This window comes from Pteronotus mesoamericanus, unplaced genomic scaffold, assembly GCF_021234165.1.
Source record: "Pteronotus mesoamericanus isolate MK-2021 breed Mesoamerican mustached bat unplaced genomic scaffold, CSHL_Meso_final contig_230, whole genome shotgun sequence".
In the NCBI taxonomy this organism is placed as follows: domain Eukaryota; kingdom Metazoa; phylum Chordata; class Mammalia; order Chiroptera; family Mormoopidae; genus Pteronotus; species Pteronotus mesoamericanus.
Genome location: NW_026555096.1, coordinates 438,051 through 454,610, shown reverse-complemented (window position 1 = coordinate 454,610; position 16,560 = coordinate 438,051). Strand labels below are relative to the sequence as shown.

Genomic DNA, 16,560 nt, shown 5'->3' with positions numbered 1-16,560 from the left:
CCTGCCACTAAGATGCTTAACAGTGAGCAAGCAACTATATTACAAAAGGGATTCCTACACCTGGCTGCAAAATAACCTTAAGATTCATTCCAGGTCCAAGATTTTCTAGTTTCACAGCTCTGTTTTAAACTAGTATATTTAAAAATATTCCTCAGTAACCTGAGAAAAGAACAATATATCCTGAGGATGCTGGCTAAGTACCAATTACACGAACAGTTCATTTGACTGTTTAAGGGAAGGTTGCAGTTTAAGGTTCCAGAGTTTCTGATTTTCATTTTTTTGCTGTCAGCCTAGTTGGTCCTTCTGCTTCCTAAGGGTTCTTACTTTTCTAAAACTATCAGACTATATTAAGATGTTGAATACAAGAGGAAAGCAAATCTCTCTGGATTCTCTCAAGTATGAAATAAAGCCAAAAATATAGCTTATGTATAATAGTAAATAAAGTAAAAACGATCTGTGACAAATGTTCCCAGAGAAAAAACAAAGATAAAGAAAGATGTTCTATGAAACACACACATAGAAATATGGTAAATTGCTCTGTGAAATTTCCACAAAAGTATAAAAATTTATTTTACCCACTCTCTGAGGGGATTAACAAGGCTATTCCTTCCAGCCTCTCTTAGGATATAAATCCTGACAGATATTAATTATAAGTTGTTAACATACCATTACTCAAAGATGTGGTATAGAGCTTAAACCAAAACTCACAAATGACCTGTATAATCGGATTCATAGGATTCTGAAAACAAACTCTTTGCCAGAATAGACATAACTCTGGCTTCCTGTCAAATACTCCTAACATGTCTAGATGAAGAGGAAGATTTCTTAGCTTCCTAGTTTGTATCTTTTCTGTTTTGTACTGTCAGAATGGTTTTAGTCTCTTTCTCACTTCTGTCTTTACCTATCTGGGCTAGCTTTTCTTTAATGAACAAAAATAGCTTAGTGAAACTAAAACCTAACAACAAATAATTTGAAATATTTAAATTATTGGAAGGAAAACCTAATGTAAAGTATTAACAAATTTAAAAAAAAACTATCTTTAAAAATGGCCATAACTATAAGCTGCAAATAACTTGTATTTGGTGTTTTTATCAAATAAAATCAAATAAAACTTTAAAAAGATAATCAGAAATTAAATGATATAAAATAGTGATTAGATATGACTGTTTATAATAATTAAATACAAAATTATTTTATTCCGTTAAAGACAAGAATTTCCAAGGTTAGAAACAGAATAGAAGCAAGCAAGCTCCCTTAAATCCTCTTTAAAGGGACTACTCCTGCTTCTCCCTTCTCCAGTCAGGAGAGGATTCTTCAAATGCTAAAGATCTGGAAGGGCCACCCATCAGGGGATCCTTTTTCCTTTTACAGGAGTAACTGAGCTACTATAATAAGAAATAAAGATCAAATAGAACCAGAGGGCTGGACACAAGGAACAGAGTAACAGCAGCCTGAGGGGAGGGGTAGAGAGGATAATGGTGGAAAGAAGGGGAAGGGACTGGTTAAAGAAAGTGTACGAATGCCCCCTGGACGTGAACAATGGGGGATTGACTGTGGGAGCCTGGAGTGGGCTGGATAGAGAGGGCAAAGGGGGAAAAATTGGGACAAATGTAATAGAATAAAAAATTAAAAAAAGAAAAAAAAAAAAGAAACGAAGATCAGATAAGGACAGAGATTTTAAAAGACTTGCCAAGGTCTTACTTCAGAGGGAAAGGTACTAGGAATTCTCAAGAGCTCCACACTGACAACAAATTCTTTATGTTTTCCCTACCCAGAGACAGAGTACTTAAGGAGATTAATCAGCACAATATGAGTAAAAGAAAGCCAGCTTAAACTTTACTCACATGACATTCACCAATGTCAGAGCTACTTATTTATTTTATTATTGTATTATTTTTACTAATAAATAACTTTAAAGAGGGAAAAAAGAAATCATTGATACCTCAGGACAGTAAATGGAAGATACCTATGAATATCTCGGAATGAGTTTTGATGAGAAGGGAAGATGAGAGGGGAGATAAAGGTAAATCTACAGTCCCAAAGGTTTCAAAAGAAAGCTTTAAGAAACAAGAAGCAGGAAGAAAATATTGGCATCTAGAGTTAAAAACTAGAGCCCAGACAGGAAGTGGTGAAGATAGAGATATAGGAAGGAAACAAAGAAAATGGTTGTAAAAACCTACAGGCCCAGAAATGGGTCCAAGATATAGATGGTACTGGGGAAATTTTGTCTGTCACAAAATTCACACATGGATGTGCATGAGCACATGCACACTTAAGCACAAACTCAAGTCTCCAACATTAGTTTTAGCAGGTTCACGTAGATATAATTAAACTATGCCTTTCACTATACTGTAAGTACATTATATTGTTTGCCAGGTTAATATTCAGTAATTTTATAAATATGGTTCCTAAAGAGTTGCTTATTTATATGAAGTCAATCTACCACAATTAACTTAAATGAATACATAGTTGGTACTGACACTGATTTTCTGAGGTTTTAGAATATTGTGATTTCTTAAAAACAAACAGAACATAAAAAGACCATTAAGAATCTTGGAAACATAATAACATTCTGTTAAGTTTGCACAGTGATACATGATTACTAAAATTAGTGGGCTGATTACACTGTAAGGTATTAAAGTGTAATATAACTAATATAGTATTGTATACCAACTATACTTAAGTTTAAATTAATAATTTTTTAGAAACGAATCCTTTGGAAGAGAATAAAATATTATTAATTAGGAGTCTTAAAATGGTCCTTAGATTCAGTATTAACAATTTTGTAAATTTCTTCTGTTTCTTGGTTAAATAGCAACTGTATAAAGACGTTTATTACTGTAGTATGCCCAGGTATCATAGAGAAAACCTTGGGACCACCTAATTATTCAAACACAGTAGTTAAGTCACAGTATATCATTCCAACAAATTTTATGGCCATTAAACATTAAGATTACTAGAAAGTATGAAAAATATTTATAATGTGTAATTAAATTAAATAAGTAAAATACAAAATTATAGGTAATTTTTGAACACATCTATATGAAACTAAATATTCCCTGCAGAAATGAAAACAACTATTTGGGTAACTTTTTTGTTTTTAAAATAGTTGGAATTTTAGAAAACTGATTTTGCTTTTTTTAATCTTCACCTGAGGATATGTTTATTGATTTTAGAGAATGAAAGGGGAAGAGAGAAACAGAGAGATATAGAAACCTCAATTGGATGCTTCCCATATATACCACAACATGGGATTAAACCTGTAACCTAGGTTATGTGCCCTAACCTGGAATCATACCTGCAACCTTTTGGTGTATGGGACAACAATCCAACCAACTGAGCTACCCTGGTAGGGCAATTGATTTTGCTTTTTATAAAATTGCAATATAAAATGAAAAGATTATGCACACCTTAGTTTCCTTCCTCACATGTGAAATTAAAGACGGATTATGTTATCTCTTTGGTTATTCTGATTCTATATATTGAGAGACTTAGGGAAAACTCGCTAAAATGATACATTTTGAACTAATTTTCCTGAAAAGTAAACTGACACATATTTTAAGAAAATATTATAAATGATCAGATATTGGACTTCTTAAAACATCAGCAGCAAGTACTGATTGGTTTTGTTAATCAAGATCTGCTTTAATAATAAGCCCCTTCCAAATGTGATGGGTAATAAAAGAATCAATAAGTAAATCAATTTTTAAAAGGTAAATGGTAGTGATTTCCTGCTGGGATGTTCTCTTTACTTTGTTAAATTTCTGACCCAGAAGTCTCCAAAAAATACATTCATTACTTAATCTTACCTGAATGAGTCTAACCATGGCTAAAAGCAACTTTTTCACAGATGATTTCTTTCTTGCTTTGCTGAGCTGCCACTTTTGCAAGCTGGAGTCATAAATCTTTCCAATCACAAAGATAATTTTCCTCTAGAATGTTACCCTACAGATCTCTCAGAGGATTAAACACTGCTTCACAGTATCAGTTAGATAAAAGGAGACTGACTCTTCTTTTAAAAACATCGGGTCATGATGTCTGTCCAGTAGGACAGGTGGAGCCCAGATGGAGCAGATTGTTTCCAGAAGTAATAAAGCACTTTGTGGGATTGCTCTTTCAATTATTATCTGGTGAGCAATGGCTAAAAGCAGCAGATAGGCCCCTGGAGTTCAAAGATCCACACTGAATTTTGAAGGTAAAAACTGGTCTTAGGCTCATTGCTTTATTTAGAAAAATGAAGTTTCTCTATTCATGTCTACTTTCTCTCTCACATGCAAAATAAATAAGTAAGTAAGTAAGTAAGTAAAATAAGGCAGAATTGTGCAAGTCATCCCTAAAGTCATTTAATATAGACTTCTGCTTTAAACCAAAACTGACAAAACATTTAATATTCTCCACAAGTTGTGCTGTCAGTTTCTGGAAAACTCCTTGTTGCTTGTAATAAAATTCGCAACTATATTTTGATAGGTAACTGTAACTAATAAATGGTGAAATGCTTTAATTTAGAAAGCCCAAAGTTATTTGGACTAGTTTTCTAATAATCAATGACATTTAACAAAACCATTTTACTCCTTTCTTCTTTTTCAATGAACGGATTAGAAAACTCATTCTCGGTCTTGACTGGGTAGCTCAGTTGGTTAGAGCACTGTCCTCATATGCTGAGGCTTTGGGTTCAATCCACGGTCAGGGGACATGTGAGAAGCAATCAATGAATACATAAATGAATGAGAATAAAAAATCATGTCTTTCTCTCCCTCAGATTAATATATTTTTAAAAAAATTTTTAAAAGAAAACTAATCCCTTGCTAAAAGAGCAAATATTTATGAATATAGCAGTGAATAAAAAAACACATTAATCAAATGACTTGCCATGGGCCAAGCCCTAAATTAAGTGCTTTCATTGAGTAGACCATGTGTTGATGGGCTACCACTTTGTGCCTGTGGTATTTCCATCTCTCATGGGAAATTACTAAATTAAATTTTCATTCCAGGGGCAGGGGGGATGAAGAATCCTCAAGTTTTCTTTAAAAAGTATATCAAACAGGAGGATACTGAGAAGAACATTCAAGGGGAAGCTTGCTCACAGTACAGGATTCTGACTGAAAGGGAAGAGGTAACCAGGGCATAGATGCTTGTAAGAGGATCCTATGTTAACTAAATGCAGGAAACATTCTTAGTGATTTAATATTGAAACAGGTTAAGTCTGGAAGTTATAGTAATCTCTAAGTGGTAGGAGTTAGATTTTTAAGAAGTATTTTTTAAAGATTTAAAAAATTTTTTTTTTTATTTTTAGAGAGAGAGGAAGGGAGGGAGAAAGAGAGGGAGAGAAACATCAATGTGTGGTTGCCTCCTGCATGCCCCTTACTGGGGACCTGGCCCGCAACCCAGGCATGTGCTCTGATTGGGAATCAAACCATCTACTCTTTGGTTCTCAGGCTGGTGCTCAATCCACTGCGGCACACCAGCCAGGGCAAAAGAAGTTGTTTTGTTTTGTTTTTTTAAAAGATTTTAAAAAGAGGGAAAGAAACATCAATGTCTGAGAGACAGACATGGTTGCCTCTTGCATGCCCCCATCCCAGGCATGTGCCCTGACTGGGAATTGAACCAGTGACCGACCTTTCATTTCACAGGGTAGCGCTCAATCCACTGAGCCACACCAGCCAGGACTAAAAAGTAGTTTGAAGGGAGAGGAACCTGGCTTTCTTAGAGCCTATTTGTATGAGCTGGAACAAGTTAGTCGACTTCCCGAGGCTCAGTTTAGAGATAAGAACAATGTCTACATCTCTCTGGGTGGTTAGGATTAAATCATATGTAGCATTTAAAATGCTAAGTGGAGTGCCTAGCATATAGTAAGCAATCATTTAACATTAATGATTATTTCTACTATTACTTGAATACTTCTTTTAAAGTTTCTCCATGCATTCACCTGAATCTTTTATGAAATATAAATTAGACTTAATTGCATATTGACATAAATAATGGCAGGCTCAAAACAAAGAGAACTGCTTTACTATACATTAAAAAACAATCCATCTGCTTCATGTAGTTTCATCTGTTTCATACTTCAATTGACACTTGGATTTTTTAGCATTTGACGATACTTAGGAAATATTCATAAATTTATAACATTTGAGTGATTTGAAATAATGCATTTATATCTAAAAAGTTTATCTGAAAAACTGTATTAGTAATATGTATGAAGTTAATTAATTATTGACTAACTCATTTAACAAATATTTTTGAGAAGTTTCTATAAATAAGGTAGTGTGCTGGGCACTGACTGACTTAAATAAGGAGATAAAACTTCTTCTGTTAGGTTATTTTAAAACTCTTTTCTTTTTTTTGGTATAAAGTATGTCTCATAAGTTCTCTATATTCTACAAATAAGTGTTTTTCAACGTTGGTAACACAACTAACAACCTATTCACATATACCACAGCTTCACATTTTTAAAGTTTCTGATGTCTTTGAGGATGGGTAAACTGAAAGTTAGTGCTATACAAGTAAATTTAGAGAACATCAACTGGCAAAAGGGAATTAAAGAAGAAAAGAGTTATGCATACCTAGGGTTATCTTTTAAAAAGATGGTATTTGCTGACAATTTTTAAAAGTGAATGATCTACCTCCTACAAAAAGTATTTGTGGGAATAGAGATTTTATCTATTAAAAAAGAAACATTTAAATCTGTGTTAATTAATATATGATTATGCTTAAGTATACTTCCTTTTCATATATATCCAAACTACCTACTGCTTGCATAAATGACTTCTAGTATCAAGGTACCATGTGAAAAATTCACATTTACATGTTTAAGAAGTAACATCTGATGAAAATCTAAATATAAACTTTCTTATTCTACTTGATATACTATGTACTAAAAACATTATGCCCTGACTGGTGTGGCTCAGTGGATCGAGTGCCGACCTGTGAACCAAAGGGTCACTGGTTCGGTTCCCAATCAGGCCACAGGCCTGGGTTGCAGGCCAGGTCCCCAGCAGGTGTGAACGAGAGGCAACTACACATTGATGTTTCTCTCCTTCTCTTTCTCCCTGTCTCTAAAAATAAACAAAATCTTAAAAAAAAATTACGTGCTTGGACACAAGTGCTTTAAGGACGGAGTATGGAACAGTGAAACAGGCTTACAATTAAAATGTAGCTAATATAATAAAAGATATCCTTCAGGCAAATATCTGAATTTCAGAGTCAGGTAAGAGAGAAATTATAAATGCTGCTATAACAAAGAACGGTCTTTCTGGATAGTGAAATTACTTTTTAAAAAGATAAACAATATCTATTATTTTAAGTTAAACTTTGGAAAACAGTGTATTTATTCTTCATACTTTTTATTTGATTCCTTTAAGAATGTTAAACATTAAAACAATGTAATAGCCCTTGCCAATGTGGCTCAGTTGGTTGGGCATCATCCTGCAAATCAAAATGTCTTAGGTTCATTTCTTGATCAGGGCACATGCCTAGGTTGCTGGTTTGGTCGCTGGTCAGGGCCCATAGGAAAGGCACCCAATCAATGTTTCTCCCTCATATCATTGTTTGTCCACCTCCTTTCCCATCTCTCTAAAATCAATAAGCATGTGTCAGGTGAGGTTTAAAAAAAACAACCACCTAATAAATTATATATAAAAAAACATGCCCAACAATAAATTAGATTCTCAAGTAGATTAAGATATAAGATTATAAGTGTAATTATTACATTCATCATATCTACTAAGTTGTTAGTGTGGCAAAAGCCTTTTGAGATTATTTGTTGTTATTTTACTAACAATACAAAAGGCAAGGCAGTTCAGCTAAGATAAGTAGAGCACAATAGCGGGAGACTGTTCCTATGGTAAGATCCAGGAAGAAGATGTGAAGATGATACACTGAATGCCAGACATGCCAATCCAAAGGCACTCCCAATTCCCTTGCAATGATACACCCAGTCTGCTGTCATTATAGTCTGCACAGGGACTGGCACATCTGTAACCATGCAAAACCACAAACCTCATTATCTTAATAAACAATCTCAGAACTAAATCCTACTTGTAGGAGTTAAACAATGGTTTTCAGAGGAACTGCAGAAAAAGCCAACTGTTTTGGTAAGACCCTAAATCTAGAGAATAGTATCAGCAATCTACTGAATGATACTTTATTACAGTTAATGGTGAAAATTTGAACTAACAACAGGAATGGCTCATTTTTACATTTCAGTACACAATAAAAAAAAAGAAAATGAGTACAATAGACAGCACTAAGCATCATAGAAAATCAGAGATTCTCCAATAAACATGTCAAATTACCAAATCAATAAACAATTCACATGATTCTTCCCTACAACAAAACAATTTTAACTTGACTTTTATGGTTTTTCTGTTTTAATCCTGACAGTATACCTTGTAGAGAAAAATGTCATTGGGTGTGTCTAAAAATATTTTCAGTGTTCATTGATTTCTATGTAGTTTTACAGTGATAATGTTCCAAAGCAGCTAAATATACTTGATGAGATAAATGCACATGTGGTGCTTAATGTCAAGCAACAGTCTATCTGGCATCAGTAATCAAACAATTACAAAATGGAAAGTACATCTTGTACAAGCTGACAGATTCATTAAATCAGGAGAGTTGTGGGCAGATGTACTGACACTGCAAGAATGACCAGAAAGCATTAATTTCAGCATTAATAAAATGACAGTAAATAGATGAGAGCTGCCAGATGAACTAAGAAATATGGTTACTGGCCTTGTTAAGCTCACGTCTGATTTTCTCAGGCACAAACTGGTCGAGGTAGCGTCTGAAGTGAAGGGCATCGATGGCGACTATTTCAGTGCTGCGCCGCTGCCAGTCGTCCCTGGGGCAGGCCAGAGTAGGGAAATATGAGGAATGGGGAAAGGCACTCACAAAGTAAAACCCTCATATTTTTCTGAGACTTTAGCAAGGTTAAAATATTAAAAACAAAAAACAAACCCATGGCTATAGGTCTCATAAAAACAGGAAGGCAGAAAACATCATTTTATTTTAGATACAAGGCATACACATTTTCAACTGCTAGGCATTAAACAGCAAAATGAAAAATTATGGAGAGACAATAAATATGACATATTGTATATGAGTACATCATTTACAGTGAATCTCAGAGGTTAAAGGATTAGGGGGCAAATAAAAGGAACTTAGGTCTTTGTTTTCCTCTAATACTAAAGACATGGCATATGTACGTTGACAAGAAATCATTCTCTTTTTGTTCTGAAAGATTTGCTCTAGGTCACTGCATATGTAACATCACTATATAGTCAACCAAGAAATAATCCCAAGAAATCAAGTGTTAAAAAAGCTGTGTAATGATTCAGTACAACGTTCTACCTGCAGTGGTCAACTGTTGACTATGATATTATTTTTAAAAAGAAAGAGAGCAAAGCAAATAACACAAAGCAGACAAAATAACACACTGCCTGTGGAAACAGGAAGGACTGGGTGAGATGATTTTGAAAACATGAAATTCCAAGTATTTCATCTCTTATAAACTTGCATACATTGATATGCCACTCTGAAAAATAGCAATAAAAAACCTTCAGGTTACTCTGTAAAAAATTATCATGAATTAAATATCCACATGGATAACTGCTACCACCACATATTTTAACAAAAACAAAGGAAAAGAGATCAGGGACTGGACTGAGATATTACAAAGAATAAGTTTGTATGGCTACATGAGCAATACCTGATTCTTTCTGCCACAAAGACTCTCTCTTTTTAATTGATTAATCCTGTCACTTTTCTTTCTTGGCCCCATAACCCCTTTGCCCTCTGACAGCTGTCAGTCTTTTCTCTACCTATGATTTGATTTCAATTCTATTTTGTTTCAAGTTTATTTGTTCATTAGATTCCACATTTAAACGAGATCATATGGTATTTGTCTTTCCCTGACTGGCTTATTTCACTCAGCATAATACTATCCAGGTCCATCCATGCTATTGCAAAAGGTAAGTCTTCCTTCTTTTTTACACCCAAGTAGTACTCCATTGTGTTAAATGTGCCACAGCTTTTTTATCTACTCATCTACTGATGGACACTTGCACTGCTTCCAAATCTTGGCTATTGTAAATAATGCTGCAATAAACATAAGGGTGCCTACATTCTTTCCAATTAGTATTTGGACTTAATCCCAGAAGTGAAATTCCTGGGTCATAAACCAGTTCCATTTTAAATTTCTGTGGTAACTCCATCCTGTTTCCCATAGTGGCTGCACCAATCAGCATTTCCACCAACAGTGCATGAAGGTTCCTTTTTCTCCACATCTTTGCTAACACTTGTTGTTTGGTTTATTGATGATACCCATTCTGACAGATGTGTGGTGATATCTCCTTGTGGTTTTAATTTGCGTTTCTCTGGTGATCAGTGATGTTGAGCTTTTTTTATATGCCTATTGACCATCTGAATATTCTCTTTGGAGAAGTGTCTATTCAGGCCCTTTGCTCATATTTTAATTGGATTGTATGTTTTTTTTGGTGGTGAGTTGTATGAGTTCTTCATAAAATTAGGGTATTAGGCCCTTATCAGATGTATTGATGAATATGTTCTCCCATTCAGTTGGTTGTCTTTTCAATATGCTGACAGATTCCTCTGCTGTACAAAAGCTTTTTAGTTTTAGTTTGTTAATTGTTCCATTTGTTTCCCTTGCCCAAAGAGACATATGAGAAAAGTATTGGTATGTAAAATGTCTGAGATTTTGCTACCTATGTTTTCTTTTAGGATTTCCATGGTTTCAAGCCTAACGTTTAAGTCTGTAATCCATTTTAAGTTTATTCTTGTGAATGGTGCAGAAGATGGTCTAGTTACACTTTTTATACATACCTATCCAACCTTCCCAACACGATTTATTGAATAGTCTATCTTGGCACCATTGTATGCTTTTGCCTCCTTTGTCAAATATTAATTGATCATATTGGCGTAGATTTATTTCTGGGCTCTCTATTCTGTTCCATTGATCTATGTGTCTGTTCTTATGCCAGTACCACACTGTTTTACTTACTATGGCCTTCTTCTATAGGTTGATATCAGGTATCAGGATTCTTCCAACTTTGTTCAGCTCTTCTTTCTCAGGATGGCTGTGGCTATGTTGGGCCTTTTGTGGTTCCATATAAGTGTTTGAAATATTTGTTCTAGTTCTGTGAAATATGCCATTGGAATCTTGACAGGAACTGTGTTGAATCTATAGATTGCTTTGGGTAGCATGGAAATTTTAATGATGTCAGTTCCTTGTATCCATGAACACGGTGTGTGTTTCCACTTGTTTGTATCTTCTTCAATTTCCTCCTTCAGTTTCTTAGTTTTCAGAGTACAGGTCTTTCAAATCCTTGGTTCAATTTATTCTTTAGGTATTTTATTTTTTGTAGCAGTTGTGAATGGGATTGTTTTCTTAATTTCCCTTTCTGTTAGTTCGTTATTGGCATATAAAATGCAGTGGATTTCTGGATATTAATTTTGTATCCTGCTACTTTGTTGAATTCATTTATCAATTCTAGTTGTTTCTTGGTGGAATCTTCGGCGTTCTCTATGTACAGTATGATGTCATCTGCAAATAAAGACAGTTTTACTTCTTCCTTTCCAATTTGGATGTCTCTTATTTCTTCTTCTTGTCTGATTGCTGTGGCTAGGACTTCCAGTGCTGTGTTACATAAGAGTGGTGAAAACGAACATCCCTGTCTTGTTCCCAGTCTTAAGGGCAATGCGTGTACTTTTTGCTCATTGAATGTGATGCTGGCAGAGGGTTTGTTATATATGGCCTTTATTATGTTGAGGTATGTTCCCTCTATTCACTTTGCTGAGAGTTTTTATCATGAATGGGTGCTGGGTTTTATCAAATGCATTTTCTGCATCTATTGATATGATGATGTGTTTTTTATCTTTCATTTTGTTTATGTGATATATCACGTTTATTGATTGGCAGATATTGTGCCAATCTTGCATCCTCAGAATAAATCCCACTTGAGCATGGTGTATGATCTGTTTAATGTATTGCTCTATTTGGTTTGCTAATATTTTGTTGAGGATTTTAGCATCTATGTTCATCAGGGATGTTGGCTTATAATTATCTTTCTTTGTAGTTCCTTCATGAGGTTTCGGAGTTACGATAATGCCAGCCCCGTAAAATGAGCTGAGTCTTCTCTCCTCCTGAAATTTTTGCAATACTTTGAGAAGGAGAAGTGTTAGTTCTTTGAATGTTTGGTAAAATTCTCCTGTGAAGCCATTTGGTCCAGTACTTTTGTTTGGTGAGAGTTTTTTGATTACTGTTCAGCTTCACTAGCTGAAATCTATTGAGATTCTCTGATTCTTTCTGATTTAGCTTTAGAAGATTGTATGTTTCTAGAAATTTATCCATTTCATCCAGTTGTCTGATTTGTTGGCATATAGTTGTTCATAATATTTTTCTAGAATCTTTTGTGTTTCTTTGGTGTCAGTTGTTACTTCTCTTTACTTTCAGATATTATTTATTTGGGTCCTCTCTCATATTTTCTTAATGAGTCTGGTTAAAGGTTTATCAATCTTGCCTATCTTTTCAATTTCGAAGCTCCTGGATTCCACTCATCTTTTGTATTATTTTCTTAGCCTCTATTTAATTTATTTCCTCTCTGACCTTCCTTATTTCCTTTTTCTTCTCACTTTGGGCTTTGTTTGTTGTTCTTTTTCAAGCTCTTTTAAGTGTAAAGTTAGACTGTTTTCTTATTTCTTGATGTGGGCCTGTAATGCTATGAATTTCCCTCTTAGGACTGCTTTCGCTGTGTCCCACAGATGTTGTGTTGTTGTGTTCTTACTTTCATTTCTTTCAAGGAGTCTTTCAATTTCTTCGTTGATCTCATTGTTGACCTATTAACTCTTTAGTAACATCTTATTTAGCCTCCATATCTTTGTGTATTTTTCTTGTGATTTATTTCTAGTTTCATATCATTATGATCAGAGAAGATGCTTGATAGATTTCAATTTTCTTAAATCTACTGAGACATTTTTGTGTCCTAACATGTGGCCTATCCTATAAAATATTTCTTGTGTACTTGAAAAGTATGTATATTCTGCTGCTTGCGGGAAAATGCTCTGAAGGTATGAATTAAATCTATCTACTCTAGTGTGTCATTTAAGGCCTGTTTGCTTGATGATTTTCTGTCTGGAAAAACTATCCATTTATATAAATGGGGTGTTAAAATCACCTACTATGATTGTATTACTGTCAGTCTCTCACTATATGTCCGTGAAGATTTGCTTTACATATTTAGGTGTTCCTTTATTGGGTGCATAAATGCTTATAAGGATTATGTCTGGCTTGTTGCAGTGCTCCTTTTTTCATTAGGTAGTGTCCTTCCTTGTCTCTTACTACAGTCTATTTTTTCAGATATTATATATTGCTACCCTAGCTTTTTTCTCCTTTTATTTGCATGAAATGTCTCTTTCCATTTCCTTACTTTTAGTTTGTGTGTGTGTGTCTTTCATTCTGAGGTGGGTCTCTTGTAGACAGCATATATATGGGTCTTGTTTTCTTATCCATTCAGCTATGCTCTGTGTTTTGATTAAATCATTTAAACCCATAATGTCTCTTTCCATTAGAACACATGCACACACAAGCCTTCAGTTTTCATTCCATAGAAATTCACTTGTGTTAGACCAATTTAGCGGGGAAGCAAGAACATGTTAAAATATATTTCAATAAAAAATAGGAGACAGCATTAGCAATGCTCACTGTACTTTCTCCTGTCAGTTGAAACATGACATTAGGCAAATTGTCTGAACATAGATTTCTCCCTCCTACCTAATCTCCCAGAAGGGTTAATTACACAGTTTAAGGGCTTTAAGCTATAACTACAATCTATCCTAGTAAGTTTGACCTTGCAGGTTAACCTCCATTGACTGCTAATATTTGGCAGCTAAGATGTAAGAACTACAGACTTCCGCATTTATTTCTCTTTTCTTTCTTTTGTTATATGAAATGGTAATATTGTTATAATTACTAATGAACCTGTAATACTGAATTTTAAAAGAAAGATAAACCTAAAATAAAAATAAATGGGAGACAGAATGTATGAGGCCACATTCCTTAGCTTTTTGGTTATGCAATACTAAAATCAGAAGTGAACTCACCTTTCATTCCCATCTTCATGGCTCCGGGCCCAACGATACGTTTCAGCATAGCCTGTATATTCACTGTACTGTTCAGTACCTGAAACAAATAATCTGCCAATATTATTTTTCAGAAATATTTTCTTAAAAGCTGCTCCTTCTAAAGAAAAACAACAATGAAAAACCATTGGTGTTAATGATTTTTAAATATTTCCTATAAAGAAAAAAAATGATGTCTCCAAAAGCTACTATAATGTTGATCATACAGTGACTGAATGTCTCAATCAACATAGAAAACAAAATATGCCTTAAAATTCATTTCCTTCTTTTATGAGGAGTACATAAAGACTGTGTTTTATAAAGTCCACTGTTTTCAATGTCAGTAACCTAATAATATTATGTTTGTATTGTTGAGAAAAGAAATTTTACATAAAGATATTCTCTGCAAGTGTCATTAAAATTAAATCTAGGATTTCCCTATCAACAGGCAAGACACTTCAAAAAAGCTTTATAAAACTAGGATATTATGGCAAGAGAAGGGATGGGAAAAAGGCATAATTAACACTAACTTGATGAGAACATGCACTAAGCTTACCAGATAACATAGATTTTTAATTAATTATACCTGAACATATCTGGAGAAAGGGTGTCAAACTGTTCCACAATTTAACTAAACAAGCTCATTCCAGTTCCTATGACTAGGTCAGTAATCAGTTGACTTTTGAAGAATTGAGTAAAAATGAAGAGCTGAAAACTCTGAGTAAAATAATACTTTTGCATGTAAAAAACAAAACAAAACAAAAAAACAGAAGACGCTAGACAACATTGATAACTAAGATTAATGGGTTTTTTTAGTACAATTGCCCTGATTTTGCCATCAGACTGACTCTTTGCGGTAGCTGAACTGCTATTTGTTAACGAATGACTACTCATGTAATAAAGGTCCAATGCTGATATATTTATCACAAAGACAATATTCAGGAAAAAAATAAATATGCAGTGTTTGAGAAAATACAAATATATAAAAATAGAGAACATATTTAATAAAAAATAAAAAGAACACAAAATCAAATTATGACATGCTAATTATGAACTATCATTCTTTATCCAAAACTAAATTAATTTCATTTTGGGGGTTGGGGTAACTTCTTACATGCTTAAACAACTCTGAATCATTTTTTTTAAATCCTTGCCAAAGGACACATTTATCGATTTTACAGAGGTAGGAAGGTAGGGAGGGAGGGAGGGAGGAAGACACAGAGAAGAGACATTGATTGGTTGCCTCCTGTACATGCCCTGACCAGGAATTGAATCTGCAACCTAGGTATTTACCCTGACCAAGAATCAAACCTGCAAACTTTTGGTGTACAGGATAATGCTCCAACTAACTGGGTCACCAGGCCAGGACACAACTCTGAATCTTTTACACACAAAGAATAATAAATGTAGTGATCAAGATTACAAATGGCCTCTACATACAACTATCAATAGAGAACAGAGGAACATATTAAATGTCACTATGAAAATAAGAACAGCAAAATTCAGACAATGGCAAACTCTATTAATATACAGTATGGAGTGCTTATAAAAAAAAAGGTAAGGAAAGAAAGAGGGAAGAACCTATAAATTAAAAGAAACACACATGAAAACACTAAAATAAGAAAGTGGGCATAGCTATATTAATACTGCATAAAACTGACTTCAGCTCAGAGAATAATGAAAGATAAAATGGAACACTTCATAATGATAAAAGGGTTAATTCATCAGAAAGGTGTAACGATTATACTTTATTTTGGTTTACCATTTGAAAAATCAACGAAGGTAATCCATATTAACAGATTAAAGAATCACACATAGTCATGTCAAAAGTTGCAGGAAAGATAAAATTCAACACCCATTCATTATTAAAACTTGGCAAAACTGAGAGTAAAGAAAAACTTCCTCAATCTGAGTAAGGATCAGTACGTAAAACCTTACAACTAACTTCATATTCAATATTGAAAATATTCCACCTAGGGAATTATGGTCAAGACAGAGGCGTATGCAGACATGCTACGTCTCCTTGCACAACCACAGAAAGAATTATAACTAAATCTTAAAACAAAAAACACCCAGAACTGTGAGATAATTGAGAGGTATGGAAGTCCGACAACCAAGGATTTAAAAAAGCCACATTCATCCAGACAGATAGGAGGGGCAGACTTGCGGAGAGACAGGTAGAGAGGTGTGGAGATGCAGAGTGGCAAGGAAAGGCAGCAGTGGAATGGATGATTGATCCCACATTCATGTATGGTAGATAAAAATTGGGAGATATACCTTGGAAACAAGCAATCCCAGCACCAGGCCAGACCTCACAGCCCGGGGTTCCAGCAGTAGGAAGATAAATCTCTATAACTTCTGGCTGTAAAAATCAGTGGAGTTTGGGGTGGTGGGAGAAACTGCTGGATTTTCAGGAGACTCGGC

At 34.4% G+C, this 16,560-nt stretch overlaps 1 protein-coding gene across 3 annotated transcripts in view; it reads right to left on the bottom strand.

The window, feature by feature from the left end:
- PARG (poly(ADP-ribose) glycohydrolase) overlaps positions 1-16,560 on the bottom strand; it is a 181,398-nt gene that overhangs the window by 26,254 nt on the left and 138,584 nt on the right. For all 3 annotated transcript variants that reach the window (XM_054572362.1, XM_054572360.1, XM_054572361.1), the window contains exons 14-15: positions 14,119-14,197; positions 8,734-8,842 (exon numbers count right to left, since the gene is read on the bottom strand). In XM_054572362.1, coding sequence (XP_054428337.1) covers positions 8,734-8,842; positions 14,119-14,197 — 188 coding nt within the window. The remainder of the gene's footprint in view (positions 1-8,733; positions 8,843-14,118; positions 14,198-16,560) is intronic.